This window comes from Chiloscyllium punctatum, chromosome 1 (assembly GCF_047496795.1).
Source record: "Chiloscyllium punctatum isolate Juve2018m chromosome 1, sChiPun1.3, whole genome shotgun sequence".
NCBI lineage: Eukaryota > Metazoa > Chordata > Chondrichthyes > Orectolobiformes > Hemiscylliidae > Chiloscyllium > Chiloscyllium punctatum.
This window is the reverse complement of record NC_092739.1, coordinates 170,907,978-170,932,141: the sequence shown is the minus strand read 5'-3', so window position 1 is coordinate 170,932,141 and position 24,164 is coordinate 170,907,978. Positions and strand designations below refer to the sequence as shown.

At 49.1% G+C, this 24,164-nt stretch overlaps 1 protein-coding gene across 1 annotated transcript in view; it reads left to right on the top strand.

Annotated features, from left to right (window-relative positions):
• LOC140480733 (uncharacterized) overlaps positions 1–24,164 on the top strand; it is a 510,142-nt gene that overhangs the window by 180,722 nt on the left and 305,256 nt on the right. Inside the window, exon 10 of the mRNA XM_072576020.1 lies at positions 19,670–19,741. Coding sequence (XP_072432121.1) covers positions 19,670–19,741 — 72 coding nt within the window. The remainder of the gene's footprint in view (positions 1–19,669; positions 19,742–24,164) is intronic.

The following is a 24,164-nucleotide window of genomic DNA, read 5'->3' as shown; positions in this document are numbered from 1 at the left end:
CACTGATACTGACACACTATCATCCTCACAGTGACACTCACTCACTCCCAGACACTGACACTGACACACTATCATCCTCACAGTCACACTCTCACACTCCCATACACTGACACTGACACACTATCATCCTCACAGTGACACTCTCACACTCCCAGACTCTGATACTGACACACTATCATCCTCACAGTGAGACTGTCACATTCCCAGACACTGACACTGACGCACTATCATCCTCACAGTGAGACTGTCACGCTCGCAGACCCTGTTACGGACACACTATCATCCTCACAGTGAGACTGTCACACTCCCTGACACTGATACTGACACACTACCATCCTCACAGTGAGACTGTCACACTCTCAGACACTGACACTGACACACAATCATCCTCAAAGTGAGACTGTCACACTCCCAGACACTGACACTGACACACTATCATCCTCACAGTGAGACTGTCATACTCCCAGACACTGACACTGACACACTATCATCCTCACAGTGACACTCTCACACTCCCAGACACTGATACTGACACACTATCATCCTCACAGTGAGACTGTCACACTCCCAGACACTGACACTGTTACGCTATCATCCTCACAGTGAGACTGTCACACTCCCAGACACTGACACTGACGCACTATCATCCTCACAGTGAGACTGTCACGCTCGCAGACCCTGTTACGGACACACTATCATCCTCACAGTGAGACTGTCACACTCCCAGACACTGATACTCACACACTATCATCCTCACGGGGAGACTATCACACTCTCAGACACTGACACTGACACACAATCATCCTCAAAGTGAGACTGTCACACTCCCAGACACTGACACTGACACACTATCATCCGCACAGTGAGACTGTCATACTCCCAGACACTGACACTGACACACTATCATCCTCACAGTGACACTCTCACACTCCCAGACACTGATACTGACACACTATCATCATCACAGTGAGACTGTCACACTCCCAGACACTGGTGCTGACACACTATCATCCTCACAGTGAGACTGTCACATTCCCAAACACTGATACTGACAAACTAATATCCTCACAGTGAGACTGTCACACTTCCAGAGACTGACACTGACACACTATCATCCTCACAGTGACACTCTCACACTCCCAGACACTGATACTGACACACTATCATCCTCACAGTGACACTCTCACACTCCCAGACACTGACACTGACACACTATCATCCTCACAGTGAGACTGTCACATTCCCAGACACTGATACTGACACACTATCATCCTCACAGTGAGACTGTCACACTCCCAGACACTGATACTGACAAACTAATATCCTCACAGTGAGACTGTCACACTCCCAGACACTGACACTGACACACTATCATCCTCACAGTGACACTGTCACACTCCCAGACACTGATACTGATACACTAATATCCTCACAGGGGGACTGTCAAACTCCCAGATACTGACACTGACACACTATCAACCTCACAGTGAGACTGTCACACTCCCAGACACCGATACTGACACACTATCAACCTCACAGTGAGACTGTCACACTCCCAGACACCGATACTGACACACTATCATCCTCACAATGAGATTGTCACACTCCCAGACACTCGCACTGACACACTATCATCCTCACAGTGAGACTGTCACACTCCCAGACACTGACACTGACACACTATCATCCTAAAAGTGAGACTGTCATACTCCCAGACACTCGCACTGACACACTATCATCCTCACAGAGACACTCTCACACTCCCAGACACTGATACTAACACACTATCATCCTCACAGTGAGACTGTCACACTCCCAGACACTGTCACTGACACACTATCATCTTCACAGTGACACTCTCACACTCCCAGACACTGAGACTGACACACTATCATCCTCACATTGAGACTCACACACTCCCAGACCCTGATACTGAGACACTATCATCCTCACAGTGAGACTGTCACACTCCCTGACACTGATACTGACACACTACCATCCTCACAGTGACACTTTCACACTCCCAGACACTGATACTGACACACTATCATCCTCACAGTGAGACTGTCACACTCCCAGACACTGACACTGACACACTATCATCCTCACAGTGAGACTGTCACACTCCCTGACACTGATACTGACACACTAATATCCTCACAGTGAGACTGTCACACTCCCAGACACTGATACTGATACACTATCATCCTCACAGGGAGACTGTCACACTCCCAGACACTGATACTGACACACTATCATCCTCACAGTGACACTGTCACACTCCCAGACACTGACACTGACACACTATCATCCTCACAGTGACACTCTCTCACTCCCAGATACTGATACTGACACACTATCATCCTCACAGTGAGACTGTCACACTCCCAGACACTGACACTGACACACTATCATCCTCACAGTGAGACTGTTACACTCCCAGACACTGATACAGACACACTATCATCCTCACAGTGAGACTGTCACACTCTCAGACACTGATACTGACACACTATCATCCTCACAGTGACACTCTCTCACTCCCAGACACTGACACTGACACACTATCATCCTCACAGTGAGACTGTCACTCTCCCAGACACTGGTACTGACACACTATCATCCTCACAGTGAGACTGTCACATTCCCAAACACTGATACTGACAAACTAATATCCTCACAGTGAGACTGTCACACTCCCAGACACTGACACTGACACACTATCATCCTCACAGTGAGACTGTCACACTCCCAGACACTGACACTGACACACTATCATCCTCACAGTGAGACTGTCACATTCCCAAACACTGATACTGACAAACTAATATCCTCACAGTGAGACTGTCACACTCCCAGACACTGACACTGACACACTATCATCCTCACAGTGAGACTGTCACACTCCCAGACACTGACACTGACACACTATCATCCTCACAGTGAGACTGACACACTCCCAGACACTGATACTGACACACTATCATCCTCACAGTGAGACTGTCACATTCCCAAACACTGATACTGACAAACTAATATCCTCACAGTGAGACTGTCACACTCCCAGACACTGACACTGACACACTATCATCCTCACAGTGACACTCTCACACTCCCAGACACTGATACTGACACACTATCATCCTCACAGTGAGACTGTCACACTCCCAGACACTGGTACTGACACACTATCATCCTCACAGTGAGACTGTCACATTCCCAAACACTGATACTGACAAACTAATATCCTCACAGTGAGACTGTCACACTCCCAGACACTGACACTGACACACTATCATCCTCACAGTGACACTCTCACACTCCCAGACACTGATACTGACACACTATCATCCTCACAGTGAGACTGTCACATTCCCAGACACTGATACTGACAAACTAATATCCTCACAGTGAGACTTTCACACTCCCAGACACTGACACTGACACACTATCATCCTCACAGTGAGACTCTCACACTCCCAGACACTGATACTGACACACTATCATCCTCACAGTGAGACTCTCACACTCCCAGACACTGATACTGACACACTATCATCCTCACAGTGACACTCACACTCCCAGACACTGATACTGACGCACTATCATCCTCACAGTGAGACTGTCACACTCCCAGACACTGATACTGACACACTATCATCCTCACAGGGAGACTGTCACATTCCCAGACACTGATACTGACAAACTAATATCCTCACAGTGAGACTGTCACACTCCCAGACACTGACACTGACACAGTATCATCCTCACAGTGAGACTGTCACACTCCCAGACACTGATACTGACACACTATCATCCTCACAGTGAGACTCTCACACTCCCAGACACTGATACTGACACACTATCATCCTCACAGTGACACTCACACTCCCAGACACTGATACTGACGCACTATCATCCTCACAGTGAGACTGTCACACTCCCAGACACTGATACTGACACACTATCATCCTCACAGGGAGACTGTCACACTCCCAGACACTGACACTGACACACTATCATCCTCACAGTGAGACTGTCACACTCCCAGACACTGATACTGACACACTATCATCCTCACAGTGAGACTGTCACACTCTCAGACACTGACACTGACACACTATCATCCTCACAGTGACACTCTCACACTCCCAGACACTGATACTGACACACTATCATCCTCAGAATGAGATTGTCACACTCCCAGACACTGATACTGACACACTATCATCCTCTCAGTGAGACTGTCACACTCCCAGACACTGGCACTGACACACTATCATCCTCACAGTGAGACTGTCACACTCACAGACACTGATACTGACACACTATCATCCTCACAGGGAGACTGTCACACTCCCAGACACTGACACTGACACACAATCATCCTAAAAGTGAGACTGTCACACTCTCAGACACTGACACTGACACACAATCATCCTAAAAGTGAGACTGTCACACTCCCAGACACTGATACTGACACACTATCATCCTCACAGAGACACTCTCACACTCCCAGACACTGATACTGACACACTATCATCCTCACAGTGACACTCTCACACTCCCAGACACTGACACTGACACACTATCATCCTCACAGTGAGACTGTCACACTCCCAGACACTGATACTGACACACTATCATCCTCACAGTGAGACTGTCACACTCCCAGACACTGACACTGACACACTATCATCCGCACAGTGAGACTGTCATACTCCCAGACACTGACACTGACACACTATCATCCTCACAGTGAGACTGTCACACTCCCAGGCACTGATACTGACACACTATCATCCTCACAGTGACACTGTCACACTCCCAGACACTGACACTGACACACTATCATCCTCACAGTGAGACTGTCACACTCCCAGACACTGATACTGACACACTATCATCCGCACAGTGAGACTGTCACACTCCCAGACACTGACACTGACACACTATCATCCTCACAGTGAGACTGTCACACCCTCAGACACTGATACTGACACACTATCATCCTCACAGTGACACACTCTCATTCCCAGACCCTGATACTGACACACTATCATCCTCACAGTGAGACTGTCACACTCCCAGACACTGACACTGACACACTATCATCCTCACAGTGAGACTGTCACACTCCCAGACACTGACACTGACACACTATCATCCTCACAGTGAGACTCTCACACTCCCAGACACTGACACTGACACACTATCATCCTCACAGTGACACTCACACTCCCAGACACTGACACTGACACACTATCATCCTCACAGTGACACTCTCACACTCCCAGACACTGATACTGACACACTATCATCCTCACAGTGCGACTGTCACACTCCCAGAAACTGACAATGACACACTACCATCCTCACAGTGAGACTGTCACACTCCCAGACACTGACACTGATACACTATCATCCTCACAGGGAGACTGTCACACTCCCAGACACTGACACTGACACACTATCATCCTCACAGTGAGACTGTCACACTCCCAGACAATGATACTGACACACTATCATCCTCACAGTGAGACTCTCACACTCCCAGACACTGATACTGACACACTATCATCCTCACAGTGAGACTGTCACACTCCCAGACACTGACACTGACACACAATCATCCTCACAGTGAGACTCTCACACTCCCAGACACTGATACTGACACACTATCATCCTCACAGTGAGACTGTCACACTCCCAGACACTGGCACTGACAGACTATCATCCTCACAGTGAGACTGTCACACTCCCAGACACTGGCACTGACAGACTATCATCCTCACAGTGAGACTGTCACACTCCCAGACACTGATACTGACACACTATCATCCTCACAGTGAGACTGTCACACTCCCAGACACTGATACTGACACACTATCATCCTCACAGTGCGACTGTCACACTCCCAGAAACTGACAATGACACACTATCATCCTCACAGTGAGACTGTCACACTCCCAGACACTGATACTGACACACTATCATCCTCACAGTGAGACTGTCACACTCCCAGACACTGACACTGACACACTATCATCCTCATGGAGAGTAGGTCGTACGAGGATAGGTTGAGAGTTCTCGGCCTTTTCTCGTTGGAACGGCGAAGGATGAGGGGTGACTTGATAGAGGTTTATAAGATGATCAGAGGAATAGATAGAGTAGACAGTCAGAAACTTTTTCCCCGGGTACAACAGAGTGTTACAAGGGGACATAAATTTAAGGTGAAGGGTGGAAGGTATAGGGGAGATGTCAGGGGTGGGTTCTTCACCCAGAGAGTGGTGGGGGCATGGAATGCGCTGCCCGTGGGAGTGGTAGAGTCAGATTCATTGGCGACCTTTAAGCGGCATTTGGATAGGTACATGGATGGGTGCTTAATCTAGGATAGAAGTTCGGCACAACATCGTGGGCCGAAGGGCCTGTTCTGTGCTGTATTGTTCTATGTTCTATGTTCTCACAGTGAGACTGTTACACTCCCAGACACTGGCACTGACACACTATCATCCTCACAGTGAGACTGTCACACTCCCAGACACTGATACTGACACACTATCATCCTCACAGTGAGACTGTCACACTCCCAGACACTGACACTGACACACTATCATCCTCACAGTGAGTCTGTCACACTCCCAGACACTGATACTGACACACTATCATCCTCACAGTGACACTCTCACACTCTCAGACACTGATACTGACACACTATCATCCTCACAGTGAGACTGTCACACTCCCATACACTGATATAATTCACCTTGACTCGCAAACCCACACTGACACACTGTTAAATACACTGACGGACACTCACACTCCGACTGTCCCTAACATACTCCGACTGACACGAACTCTCAGTGACACCCAGTACCTCACTCTGAAACACCCTGACACACAGTAACTCTAAATAATTCAACCTAACTCACACTGACACACGTTGACACACACTGACACTCACTATCTCTGAGTGAGAAATACTTACAAACACTGAAATTTATTGGCCCATTCTGACACATATGTACACACACTGACTGACAATAAAATACTCTGACATACTCTCTGACACTGACTGATACTGACACACACTGACACACACTATCTTCGAGTAACTGACATTAACACACTGACACTCACTAAAACACACTCAACTGCCTCTCCTCATGCTGACTGACATTCATCTCCATTGACACACACTGACACGCACTAACTTGCTGTGACTAACACCAGGATGACTACCAGTGCCACGTGCTAGCCAAGGCAGAAATGAAAGAATAGGCAGGATGAACATGTGGCTTGAGGGATGGTATAGGAAGGAGGGGTTCAGGTTTGTGTGACATTGGGACCGGTTCTGAGGAAGGTGAGATTATTACAAATTGGAAGGGTTGTACCTGAACCAGACAGGAACTGCTGTTCTTGGGGGAGTTTTTGCCACTGCTGCTGGGGAGGGTTTAAACTAATGTGGCAGGGGGCTGGGAACCAGAAGAGAAGACAAGTAGGCAGCGAGGTGGAGACTGGAGATTGTAAGGAACAAGAGCATGAAGTTAGCATTACCAAGGGGTAGAGTAGGTAGAGAGCAAAGGTGTTCTGAGTGCATATGCTTTAATGCCAGGAGTATAGTGGCTAAGGCAGACAAACTTAGGGTTTGGATTGGTGCATACAAGTATGATGTTATTGAAATCATTGAGACTTGGTTGAAGGAAGGGCATGATTGGCAACTAAATATTCTAGCATATAGATGCTTCAGACAGGACAGGGAGGGGAGTACAAGGGGGAGGTGGAGTTGCATTGCTGGTCAGGACGATATCACGGCTGTGCTGAAGGAGGACACTATGGAGGGCTTGAGCAGTGAGCCATTATGGGTTGGAGCTGAGAAATAAGAAGTTACATTGTTAGGGCTGTATTACAGCCCTCCCAACAGTGAATGCGAGATAGAAGAACAAATAGGTAAATAGATTATGGAAAGATGTCGAGGCAACAGGGTAGTGGTGATGGGAGATTTTAATTTTCCCAACATTGACTGGGATACACTTAGCGTCAGAGGTCTGGATGGGGAAGAATTTGTCAGGACCATCCAGGAGAGTTTTCTAGAGCAGTTTGTCAATAGTCTGACTGAGGGAAGGGGCCATATTGGACATGGAATTGGGGAACGAGCCAGGACAGGTGGTAGAAGTTATGGTCAAGGATTTCTTTGGGAACAGTGACCACAACTCTGTAAGTTTTAGAATACTCATAGATAAAGAAGAGAGTGGTCCTAAGGGCAGAGTACTAAACTGGGCCAAGGCCAAATATATCAAAATTAAGCAGGAGCTGGGAAATGTGGATTGGGGGCAGCTATTTGAAGGGAAGGCCACATTTGAGATGTGGGAGGCTTTCAAAGATAGTGCAGGATAGGCATGTCCCATTGAAGGCAAAGGATAGGAAGGGCAAGATTCGTGAACCGTGGATGACGGGAGAAATTGTACAACCAGCCAAGAGGAAAAGGGAAGCGTACATAAGGTCTAGGCAGCGAAGAATAGAACGGGTCCTGAAGAATATCAGAAGAGTAGGACCAGTCTTAAATGAGGAATCAAGCAGCTAAAAGGGATCATGTAATAACTTTAGCGAGCAGATTTAAGGAGAATCCCAACGCACTTTATTCTTATATAAGAAGCAAGCGGGTAACTAGAGAAAGGATTGGTCCCACTAAAGGATGATGAAGGAAGGCTGTGTGTCGAACCTGAGAGAATGGGTGAGATTCTGAATGATTACTTTGTGTCAGTGTTCACTGAGGAGAGGGACATGATGAATGTTGAGATTAGAGATCGAAGTTTGATTAGTCTGGATCACGTTGACATAAGGAGGGAAGATGAGTTGGGTAGGCAAGAGGTTATTAAGGTGGACAAATCCCCAGGACCAGATGGGATCTATCTTACTGAGGGAGGCGAGAGAGGAAATAGCTGGGGTCCTTAAACACAGGTGAGGTGCCGGAGGACTGGAGGGTTGCTCATGTTGTCCCCCTGTACAAGAAGGGTAGTAGGAATATTCCGGGTAACTACAGACCAGTGAGCCTGACGTCAGTGGTGGGAAAGTTGCTGGAGAGGGTACTGAGGGATAGGATCTATTTATATTTAGAAAAGAATGGGCTTATCAGTGATCAACAACATGGTTTTGTGTGGGGGAGATCGTGCCTTACCAACTTAATAGAGTTCTTCGAGGAAGTGACCAAGTTGATAGATGAAGGAAGGGCTGTTGATGTCATATACATGGACTTTAGTAAGGTATTTGATAAGGTTCCCCATGGTAGACTAATGGAGAAAGTGAAGTCTCATGGTGTGCAGGGGGTTCTAGCAGGTGGATAAAGAACTGGTTGAGCAACAGGAGACAGAGAGTAGTAGTTGAAGGGAGTTTCTCGAAATGGAGAAAGGTGACCAGTGGTGTTCCACAGGGACCAGTGTTGGGGCCACTGTTGTTTGTGATATACATAAATGATCTGGAAGAGGGCACTGTTGGTCTGATCAGCAAGTTTGCAGATGACATGAAGATCAGTGGAGTAGCAGAAAGGATAAGGGACTGTCAGAGAATACAGGAGGATATAGATAGACTAGAGAGTTGGGCGGGGAAGGGGCAGATAGCTTTCAATCCAGACAAATGTGAGGTGATACATTTAGGCAAGACTAATTCTAGATCAAATTATACAGTGAATGGAAGAGCCTTGGGAAAAGTTGATGGGCAGAGAGATCTGGGAGTGCAGGTCCATTGTACCCTGAAGGTTGCTGCACAGGTGGATAGAGTGGTCAAGGAGGCATATAGTACACTTGCCTTCATTGGACGGGGTATTGAGTATAAGAGCTGGCAAGTCATGTTAACATTGTACAAGACATTGGTTCAGCCACATTTAGAATACTGTGTACAGTTCTGGTCACCACATTACCAAAAGGATGTGGACGCTTTGGAGAGGGTGCAGAGAAGGTTTACGAGGATGTTGCCTGGTGTGGAAGGTGGTAGCTATGGAGAGAGGTTGAGTAGGTTAGGTTTATTTTCATTAGGAAAAAGGAGATTGAGGGGGGACCTGATTGAGGTCTACAAAATCATGAAGGGTACAGACAGGGTGGATAGAGACAAGCTTTTTCACAGGGTGAAGGATTCAATATCGAGAGGTCACGATTTCAAGGTGAGAGGTGGAAAGTTTAAGGGGGATACAGGCGGCAAGTACTTCACACAGAGGGTGGTGGGTGTTTGGAACGTGTTACCAGCAGAGGTGGGAGAGGCAGGCACGGGAGATTCATTTAAGATGCGTCTGGACAGATGGTGGGGAGCAGAGAGATACAGATGCTTAGGAATTGGGCGACACATCCAACAAACACATCAACAAACACTTTGACATGGATCCCATTTACCACACCGTGAGGAAAAAAATCAGGAAATGACATCACCAACACACAAATAGAAAGTGGGCCATGCCACCAGTGCAACATCTGGAGGCTCACTGATGACGTTGCTTGGTATGGTGACGAAATGTCTGAAAATGCTCCTTCCAGTCCAGTGAGCAAACCTACATCCAGAACCCCAACCTGAGATACAAATCTTCTCAAAACTCACTAACATACTACCTCACACCGACAGACAGTACCTCACAGTGACAGACAGTAAACTCACATTGACAGACATTAACACACACTAACAGGCCCTAACACACTGACATACACTAACTCACACTGACACCCTCTAACACTGACGGCACTCTCTCACACTGACACGAATACACACTGACCCTCACACTGACTGACACTAACACACACTGACTGACACTAACACACTCTGACCGACACTAACACACTCTGACCGACACTAACTCACACTGACCGACACTAACTCTCACTGACTGACACTAGCACACACTGAAGGCACTGACACACTCTGACTGACACTAACACACACTGACTGACTCTAACACACACTGACAGGCACTAACACACACTGACAGGCACTAACTCATGCTGACCGACACTAACTCACGCTGACCGACCCTAACTCACACTGACCGACCCTAACTCACACTGACTGACACTACCTCACGCTGACCGACCCTAACACACTGATCGATACTAACACACAGTGACAGACACTAACTCACACTGACTGACACTAACTCACATTGACTGACCCTAACACACACTGACTGATACCAATACACACTGACTGACACTACCTCACGCTGACCGACCCTAACACACTGATCGATACTAACACACAGTGACAGACACTAACTCACACTGACTGACACTAACTCACATTGACTGACCCTAACACACACTGACTGATACCAATACACACTGACTGACACTACCTCACGCTGACCGACCCTAACACACTGATCGATACTAACACACACTGACAGACACTAACTCACACTGACTGACACTAATTCACATTGACTGACCCTAACACACACTGACTGATACCAATACACACTGACTGACACTACCTCACGCTGACCGACCCTAACACACTGATCGATACTAACACACACTGACAGACACTAACTCACACTGACTGACACTAATTCACATTGACTGACCCTAACACACACTGACTGATACCAACACACACTGACTGACACTAACTCACGCTGACCGACACTAACATACACTGACGGACACTAACACACTCTGACAGGCACTAACATACACTGATCGACATTAACACACACTGTGCGAGACACCGAACAATTCTTCTGCTGCCTTCACCTCCGTGCCTACTTCTCCAACCAGGATTCCCGCCCACCCTCTGACGATCCCTTCGCCCACCTCCAACACACCCCATCCACCTGGACACCCTGTGCTGACCTCTTACCTGCCCTCGATCTCTCCATAGCCAACTGCCGCCACGACGTTAACCGCCTCAATCTCTCCACCCCTCTCACCCACTCCAACCTCTCACCCTCGGAACGTGCAGCCCTCCACTCCCTCCGTTCCAACCCCAACCTCACCATCAAACCGGCAGACAAGGGAGGCGCGGTAGTAGTTTGGCGCACCGACCTTTACACTGCTGAGGCTAAACACCAACTCGTGGACACCTCCTCCTACTGCCCCCCGTGCCCAATACCCCACCTCCCACCACCAAACCATCACCTCCCATACCATCCATAACCTCATCACCTCAGGGGATCTCCCATCCACCGCCTCCAACCTCATAGTCCCACAACCCCGCACCGCCCGTTTCTACCTCCTGCCCAAAATCCACAAACCTGACTGCCCTGGCCAACCCATTGTCTCAGCCTGCTCCTGTCCCACCGAACTCATCTCTGCCTACCTCGACATGGTCCTGTCCCCCTTGGTCCAAGAACTCCCCACCTACGTTCAGGACACCACCCACACCCTCCACCTCCTCCATGATTTTTGCTTCCCCGGTTCCCAACGCCTTATCTTCACCATGGACATCCAATCTCTGTACACCTCCATCCCCCATCACGAAGGACTCAAAGCCCTCTGCTTCTTCCTATCCCACCGACCCAACCAGTACCCTTCCACCGACACCCTCCTTCGACTGACTGAACTGGTCCTCACTCTGAACAACTTCTCTTTCCAATCCTCCGACTTCCTCCAAACCAAAGTAGTAGCCATGGGCACCCACATGGGCCCCAGCTATGCCTGCCTCTTCGTCGGATATGTGGAACAGTCCATCTTCCGCAGCTACACTGGCACCAACCCCACCTTTTCCTCTGCTACATCGATGACTGTATTGGCGCTGCCTCGTGCTCCCACGAGGAGGTTGAACAGTTCATCCACTTTACTAACACCTTCCACCCCGAACTCAAATTTACCTGGACCGTCTCAGACTCCTCCCTCCCCTTCCTAGACCTCTCCATCTCTATCTCGGGCGACCGACTCAACACGGACATTTACTATAAACCAACCAACTCCCACAGCTACCTAGACTACACCTCCTCCCACCCTGCCCCCTGTAAAAACGCCATCCCATATTCCCAATTCCTTTGTCTCTGCCGCATCTGCTCCCAGGAGGACCAGTTCCAAAACCGTTCAACCCAGATGGCCTCCTTCTTCAAAGACTGCAATTTCCCCCCAGACGTGGTCGACGATGCTCTCCACCGCATCTCTTCCACTTCCTGCTCCTCCGCCCTTGAGCCCCGCCCCTCCAACCGCCACCAGGACAGAACCCCACTGGTCCTCACCTACCACCCCACCAACCTCCATGTACAGCGTATCATCCGCCGTCAGTTCCGCCACCTCCAAACAGACCTCACCACCAGGGATATATTTCCCTCCCCTCCCCTATCAGCGTTCCGAAAAGACCACTCCCTCCGTGACTCGCTCGTCAGGTCCACACCCCCCCACCAACTCAACCTCCATTCCCAGCACCTTCACCTGCAACCGCAAGAAATGCAAAACTTGCGCCCACACCTCCCCCCTTACTTCCCTCCAAGGCCCCAAGGGATCCTTCCATATCTGCCACAAGTTCACCTGCACCTCCACACACATCATTTACTGCATCCGCTGCACCCGATGTGGCCTCCTCTATATTGGAGAGACAGGCCGCCTACTTGTGGAACAATTCAGAGAACACCTCTGGGACACCCGGACCAACCAACCCAACCACCCCGTGGCTCAACACTTCAACTCCCCCTCCCACTCCACCAAGGACATGCAGGTCCTTGGACTCCTCCATCACCAGACCACAGCAACACGACGGTTGGAGGAAGAGTGCCTCATCTTCCGCCTAACTCACACTGACCGACCCTAACTCCCACTGACTGACACAAACTCCCACTGATTGACCCTAACACAGACTGACCGACACTAATTCACACTGACTGACCCTAATTCACACTGACTGACCCTAACTCACACTGACCGACCCTAACTCCCACTGACTGACACAAACTCCCACTGATTGACCCTAACACAGACTGACCGACACTAATTCACACTGACTGACCCTAACTCACACTGACTGACCCTAACACACACTGACTGACCCTAACACACACTTATCGACACTGACACACACTGACCGACCCCAACTCACACTGACCAACCCTAACTCACACGGACCGACCCTAACATACACTGACTGACCCTAACTCACACTGACTGACCCTAACTCACACTGACTGACCCTAACACACACTGACTGACCCTAACACACACTGATCGATACTGACACACACTGACGGACCCTAACTCACACTGACGGACCCTAACTCACACGGACCGACCCTAACATACACTGACTGACCCTAACACACACTGACGGACCCTAACTCACACTGACGGACCCTAACTCACACGGACCGACCCTAACATACACTGACTGACCCTAACTCACACTGACTGACCCTAACATACACTGACTGACCCTAACACACACTGACTGACCCTAACACACACTGATCGACCCTAACTCACACTGACTGACCCGAACTCACACTGACCCTAACTCACACTGACTGACCCTAACTCACACTGACTGACCCTAACACACACTGATCGATACTGACACACACTGACGGACCCTAACTCACACTGACGGACCCTAACTCACACTGACTGACCCTAACATACACTGACTGACCCTAACATACACTGACTGACCCTAACACACACTGACGGACCCTAACTCACACTGACTGACCCTAACTCACACTGACTGACCCTAACTCACACTGACGGACCCTAACTCACACTGACTGACCCTAACTCACACTGACTGACCCTAACATACACTGACTGACCCTAACATACACTGACTGACCCTAACTCACACTGACTGACCCTAACTCACACTGACGGACCCTAACTCACACTGACTGACCCTAACTCACACTGACTGACCCTAACACACACTGACTGACCCTAACTCACACTGACCGACCCTAACTCACACTGACTGACCCTAACTCACACTGACTGACCCTAACACACACTGACTGACCCTAACTCACACTGACTGACCCTAACACACACTGACTGACCCTAACACACACTGACTGACCCTAACTCACACTGACTGACCCGAACTCACACTGACTGACCCTAACACACACTGACCGACCCTAACACACACTGATCGATACTGACACACACTGACTGACCCTAACTCACACTGACTGACCCTAACACACACTGACTGACCCTAACTCACACTGACTGACCCTAACTCACACTGACTGACCCTAACTCACACTGACTGACCCTAACATACACTGACTGACCCTAACACACACTGACTGACCCTAACACACACTGACTGACCCTAACTCACACTGACTGACCCTAACACACACTGACTGACCCTAACATACACTGACTGACCCTAACACACACTGACTGACCCTAACATACACTGACTGACCCTAACATACACTGACTGACCCTAACTCACACTGACCGACCCTAACTCACACTGACTGACCCTAACTCACACTGACTGACCCTAACACACACTGACTGACCCTAACTCACACTGACTGACCCTAACATACACTGACTGACCCTAACATACACTGACTGACCCTAACTCACACTGACCGACCCTAACTCACACTGACTGACCCTAACTCACACTGACTGACCCTAACTCACACTGACTGACCCTAACACACACTGACTGACCCGAACTCACACTGACTGACCCTAACTCACACTGACCGACCCTAACACACACTGATCGATACTGACACACACTGACTGACCCTAACTCACACTGACTGACCCTAACTCACACGGACCGACCCTAACATACACTGACTGACCCTAACACACACTGACTGACCCTAACTCACACTGACGGACCCTAACTCACACTGACTGACCCTAACACACACTGACTGACCCTAACACACACTGACTGACCCTAACTCACACTGACGGACCCTAACTCACACTGACTGACCCTAACATACACTGACTGACCCTAACTCACACTGACTGACCCTAACTCACACTGACTGACCCTAACACACACTGACTGACCCGAACTCACACTGACTGACCCTAACTCACACTGACCGACCCTAACACACACTGATCGATACTGACACACACTGACTGACCCTAACTCACACTGACTGACCCTAACACACACTGACTGACCCTAACTCACACTGACTGACCCTAACTCACACTGACTGACCCTAACTCACACTGACTGACCCGAACTCACACTGACTGACCCTAACACACACTGACTGACCCTAACACACACTGATCGATACTGACACACACTGACGTACCCTAACTCACACTGACGGACCCTAACTCACACTGACTGACCCTAACACACACTGATCGATACTGACACACACTGACTGACCCTAACTCACACTGACTGACCCTAACTCACACTGACGGACCCTAACTCACACTGACGGACCCTAACATACACTGACTGACCCTAACATACACTGACTGACCCTAACTCACACTGACTGACCCTAACTCACACTGACTGACCCTAACATACACTGACTGACCCTAACTCACACTGACTGACCCTAACTCACACTGACCGACCCTAACTCACACTGACCGACCCTAACTCACACTGACTGACCCTAACATACACTGGTAAAAACAATGACTGCAGATGCTGGAAACCAGATTCTGGATTAGTGGTGCTGGAAGAGCACAGCAGGTCAGGCAGCATCCAGGTAGCTTCGAAATCGACGTTTCGGGCAAAAACCCTTCATCAGGAATAAAGGCAGTGAGCCTGAAGCATGGAGAGATAAACTAGATTCCTCCGCCTCCATCGTATCTGCTCCCAGGAGGACCAGTTCCACCACAGAACACACCAGATGGCCTCCTTCTTTAGAGACCACAATTTCCCTTCCCACGTGGTTAAAGATGCCCTCCAACGCATCTCGTCTACATCCCGCACCTCCGCCCTCAGACTCCACCCCTCCAACCGTAACAAGGACAGAACGCCCCTGGTGCTCACCTTCCACCCTACCAACCTTCGCATAAACCAAATCATCCGCCGACATTTCCGCCACCTCCAAACAGACCCCACCACCAGGGATATATTTCCCTCCCCACCCCTTTCCGCCTTCCGCAAAGACCGTTCCCTCCGTGACTACCTGGTCAGGTCCACACCCCCCTACGGCCCACCCTCCCATTCTGGCACTTATCCCTGCCACCGCAGGAACTGTAAAACCTGTACCCACACCTCCTCCCTCACCTCTATCCAAGGCCCTAAAGGAGCCTTCCACATCCATCAAAGTTTCACCTGCACATCCACTAATATCATTTATTGTATCCGTTGCTCCCGATGTGGTCTCCTCTACATTGGGGAGACTGGGCGCCTCCTAGCAGAGCGCTTTAGGGAACATCTCCGAGACACCCGCACCAATCAACCAAACCGCCCCGTGGCCCAACATTTCAACTCCCCCTCCCACTCTGCCGAGGACATGGAGGTCCTGGGCCTCCTTCACCGCCGCTCCCTCACCACCAGACGCCTGGAGGAAGGACGCCTCATCTTCTGCCTCGGAACACTTCAACCCCAGGGCATTAATGTGGACTTCAACAGTTTCCTCATTTCCCCTTCCCCCACTTCACCCTAGTTCTAAACTTCCAGCTCAGTAACTGTCCCCATAACTTGTCCGGACTTGTCCGACCTGCCTATCTTCTTTTCCACCTATCCACTCCACCCTCTCCTCCTTGACCTATCACCTTCATCCCCTCCCCCACCCACCCATTGTACTCTATGCTACTCTCTCCCCACCCCCACCCTCCTCTAGCTTATCTCTCCACGCTTCAGGCTCACTGCCTTTATTCCTGATGAAGGGCTTTTGCCCGAAACGTCGATTTCGAAGCTACCTGGATGCTGCCTGAACTGCTGTGCTCTTCCAGCACCACTAATCCAGAACCTAACTCACACTGACTGATGTTAACTCACACTGACAGACACTAACTCACACTGACTGACACTAACACACACTGATTGACACTAACTCACACTGACTGACCCTAACACACACTGACCCACACTAACAGACATTAACACACACTAACTCACACTGGCACTAACTCTGACTGACAGGGACACACACTGACAGACACTACCTCACACTGACAGGCACCAACACACATAGACACTGATTCACGCTGACTCACGCTGACTCACACTGACACTAACTCTGACTGACAATAACACACACTGACAATGGTTCACACTGATGTTTGTGAAGACTGACTGATATTACCTCAGTGATTCTGATGATGATGCACACAGTGTGATATTTACTGACCCTGCCAGACTGTGCCAGATACTGTCAGAACCTCAGTTTGTTTTGTTTATTGTGACGTGTCCCTAACTACTCTGAAAACCTTTAAAGGCAGATCACAGTGAGCAAGGATGTACAGAACAGACAGCGTCATACAGGTTCCACTGCACAGGGCGTGCGCTCAGCGAGAGACATTAGCGAGATCAGCATTATTTGAGGTTAGAGAGTCCATCCATCAGTGTAATAACAGCCAGGAAGAAGCTGTTCCTGAACCTGTTGGTGAGAGTGTTCAAGCCTCTGTATCTCCTGCCTGATGGAAGAGGTTGGAGGAGATCATTCCCGGGGTGGGATGATGTTGGGAGCCTCTCTGTGGCAGTGAGCTGTGTAAATGGAGTCAATGTGGACCATGACCAGTCTCTCGAAGAACTTCATGGAGGTCCAAGCCACTGGGTGGCAGTTATTAAGGCCCATTGCATGTGCTGCCTTAGGTACTGGGATGATGGTGATCGTCTGGAAGCAGGGAGGGAGAGGTTGAAGATGTCAGTGAATCCCTCTGCCAGCTGGTTCACACAGGATCTAAGTGCATGGTCAGATGCTCCCTCTGGGCCTGTCCCTTTCCTTGGGTTGTTTCCCAGGAAGACCAATCTGACGTCTGCAGCGGTTACCGAGGGAACAGGTGTATCCAGGTCTGTTGGGGCAGCTGACACCGTGACACTGGCATTCTGCTCCGAGACAGCATTGAATACATGGAGCATGTCAGAGAGGGATAGTCTGGGTCTGCTGTCTTGCTCTGCTTCATTTTCTATCCCGGTCTGTTGTCTACACCTTGCCACAGGCAATGGGTGTCTGTATGTTTGGTTTGAGCCTCTAACGTGGTCCAGTACTGCCTCCCAGCATCTCTGATGGCTTGGTGGAGTTGTATCGGGATTTCCTGTAGAGGTCTGGATCGCTCGATTTGAATGTAGGGAGTAGATTTCCTGTCTCATCCAAGCTTTCCGGCTGGGGACCACTCGGATTGATGTTCTTTGATACATGGTGTTCTCTTCATCTGTTAATGAAGCCTGTGACAGTGATGGCAAACCTGTCTGGGTTCTACACTGAGCAATTAAATGTGGATCTGGGAAGAGCATAGCAGAGTCAACATTTCATCAGCTGAGTCCAGTTCACCAACTGCAGCAGTCCCAGAGACAGTCTTCCACAATCTCAGCCCAGCATGATTTGAGAAGGACTGTCCTTATTGAACTTCTGCTTGTCACCTGGGAAGAGGAACAGACTGCTCTGATCTGGTCTTCTGAAGTGTGGGAATGGAGGGTAGGCATATTTAATGGATGGGATACTATCACACCCAGCTCAGCCTGTCTCTGATCCTCCAAATGCCCCTGTGTGTGTAGTGTCCAGGGAACCCCATTCACTGAGGATTGTTCTGTTCCTAACTTCCCCCAGGAGCTGGGCCGGAGACAACAGAAGCTGCACTCCCTTCCACAGCTGCACAAGGACAAACCACTCGTGCTGCAGGTAAGTAATTTAACTCAATAAGGAAAAAGTGAGGACTGCAGATGCTGGAGATCAGATCCAAAAGTGTGGAGTTGGCAAAACACAGCAGGTTCCTGGTGAAGGGATTGTGGCTGAGACATTGATTCTCCTACCCCTCGGGTGTTGCCTGACCTGCTGTGCTTTTCCAGCACCACACTTTGAGTCTAACTCAATAAGCCTTTCGGTATTGTCTAAGTGATGAGTAAGTTTGATTCCATGGCGCATAGTGTCCACAATGGTGACTGTATCTTTCTATACACCCAGACGCACCTGTTACATTGCCATTGACTGAGACTAACATTGAGAGACAGACACACACAGGCACACAGAGACACAAACACACTGATACACACACAGACACACACACACACAAAGACAGCCACACCCACCCACCCACCCACACACACAGACACACATACTGACAAATGCACAACACAGAGTCACGCACACACAATCAGAAACACAAACACACCTACCCACACACACACTGATACACACACACATGCAGAACACACACGCATACACACACAGATACACACACACTGATACACACACATAGACACGCACACGCACACACACAGATACACACACAGACACACACGCACACGCGCATACACACGCACAGATACACACATAGATACAAACACACTGATACACAGACACACACACTGATACACACACACGCAGACACGCACACACACGCAGACACGCACACACACGCGCACACACAGACACACACTGATACACACACAGACACGCACACACACACAGATACACACATAGACACACACACTGATACACGCACACACACAGACACGCACACACGCATACACACAGATACAGAGGCACACACTGATACACGCACAGACATACACACAGATACACGCACACACAGATACACGCACACACACAGACACACACGCTGATACATACATAGACACACACACACTGATACACACATGCGCACACACACAGATACACACATAGACACACACTGATACACGCGCACACACACAGACACACACACACATGCACACACACAGATACACACAGACACAAACACACTGATACACACACAGGCACACACACACAGATACACATATAGACACACACACTGATACACGCACAAACACAGACACACACACATACACACACAGCTACACATATACACACACACAGATACATAGACACACACAGATAAACGCACAAACACAGGCACACACAGATACACACATAGACACACACAGATACATGCACACACAGACAGATTCACACACAAACACACACACTGATATACGCACACACACAGACAGATACACACACAAACACACACACTGATACACACACAGACACACACGCGCACACACACACAGATACATACATAGACACATGAGGCGGCACAGTGGCACAGTGGTTAGCACTATTGCCTCACAGTGCCAGAGACCCGGGTTCAATTCCCACCTCAGGCGACTGACTGTGTGGAGTTTGCATGTTCTCCCCGTGTCTGCGTGGGTTTCCTCCGGGTGCTCCGGTTTCCTCCCACAGTCCAAAGATGTGCAGGTTGGGTGAATTGGCCATGCTAAATTGCCCGTAGTGTTAGGTAAGGGGTAGATGTAGGGGTATGGGTGGGTTGCGCTTTGGTGGGTCGGTGTGGACTTCTTGGGCCGAAGGGCCTGTTTCCATACTGTAAGTAATCTAATCTAATCTTAAAAAAATAGACACACACACACTGATACACGCACCCACAGACACACACACATACACAGACACACACACACAGATACACACATAGACACACACTGATACACGCACCCACAGACACACAAACATACACAGACACACACACACAGATACACACATAGACACACACTGATACACGCATACACACAGACACGCACACATGCGCACACACACATAGATACACACACACACCCAAATACACACATAGACACACACACTGATGCACGCACACACAGACATAGAAACATACAGACACGCACAGACACACACAGATACAAACTGATACACACACAGATACACACACAAACACACACACTGATACACGCACACACAGACACACACACTGATACACACATAGACACACACAGATGCGTACACACACACGCACACACACAGGCACACACACAGATACACACATAGACACACACTGATACACGCACGCACACAGACACGCACACATGCACACACACACAAAAACACACTGATACACGCACACACAGGTACACACATCCAGATACACACATAGACACACACACACTGATACACGCACACACAGACATAGAAACACACAGATACACACAGACACACACTGATACACTCACACACACAGACACACACACACAGACACACACTGATATACGCACACACACAGATACACACATAGGCACACACACAGATACACACACAGATACACACATAGACACACACTGATACAGACACGCACACACGCACACATGCACAGACACATAGATGCACACACACACTGATACAGACACACACACACACACGCACAGATACACATGCACACAGGCACACACACAGAAACACACATAGATACACAGACACACACACACTGACACACACACACTGACACACACACTGACACAAACACACACACACATGCACACACACATCTACACACACAGACACAAACACACTGATACACGCACACATACAGACACGCACACACACACCTACACACACAGATGCACACATAGACATGCACACACAGACACGCGCGCACACACAGATACACACACAGACACACACACTGATACACACGCACACAGACACGCAAATAGATACACACACAGACACACACACTGATGCAAACACACTGATACACACACACACGCACATACACACACACACAGATACACGCATAGACACAAACACACTGATACACACACACAGACAGACACACATCTACACACATAGATACACGCACACACAGACACGCACACACCTACACACACAGATGCACACATAGACATGCACACACAGACACGCGCGCACACACAGATACACACACAGACACACACACTGATACACGCGCACACACAGACATGCACACACACACACAGATACACACACACTGATACACACACACAGATACATACACACATACACACTGATACACTTATAAACACAGACACGCACACATGCGCACACAGACACAAACACACTGATACATACACAGATACACACAGATATACGCAGACACAAACACACAGAGACACACACAGAGACACACACAGAGACACACACAGAGACACACACACACTGATACACACACACTGATACACACACACAGACACGCACACACAGATACACACAGATACACACACAGACACGCACCCATGCACACACAGACACACACACTGATACACACGCACACAGACACGCACACAGATACACACACAGACACACACAGTGATGCAAACACACTGATACACACACACACGCACATACACACACACATATACACACATAGACATAAACACACTGATACACTCACAGACAGACACACATCTACACACATAGACACAAACACACTGATACACGCACACACAGACACGCACACATACACACACACACAAACACACACAGACACACACTGATACATGCACACAGACACGCACACACACACCTACACACACAGACATGCACACACAGACACGCACACACACATGCACACACATCGACACACACTGATACACACACAGTCACGCACACACACACACAGATACACACATAGACACAAACACACTGATACACACACACATACACACAGACACACACATAGACACAAACACACTGATACACGCACACACACAGACACGCGCACATACACACACACACACAGATACACACATAGACACACTGTTACACGCACACACACACCTACACACAGATACCCACATAGACATGCACACACAGACACGTGCGCACACATACACACGCACACACAGATACACACACAGACATACACACACACTGATACATGCACACACAGACACGCACACACCTACACACATAGACATGCACACACAGACACGCACACACAGATACACACACAGACACACACACACTGATACACGCACACACAGACACGCACACACACACCTACACACACAGATACACACATAGACATGCACACACACATACACACGCACACAGAGATACACACACTGATACACACACGCACACACACACCTACACACACAGATACACATATAGACATGCACACACACACACATACGCACACACACAGATACACACACAGACACACACACACTGATACACGCACACACACAGACATGCACACATGCACAGATACACACACTGATACACATACACACACACAGACACACACAGACACACA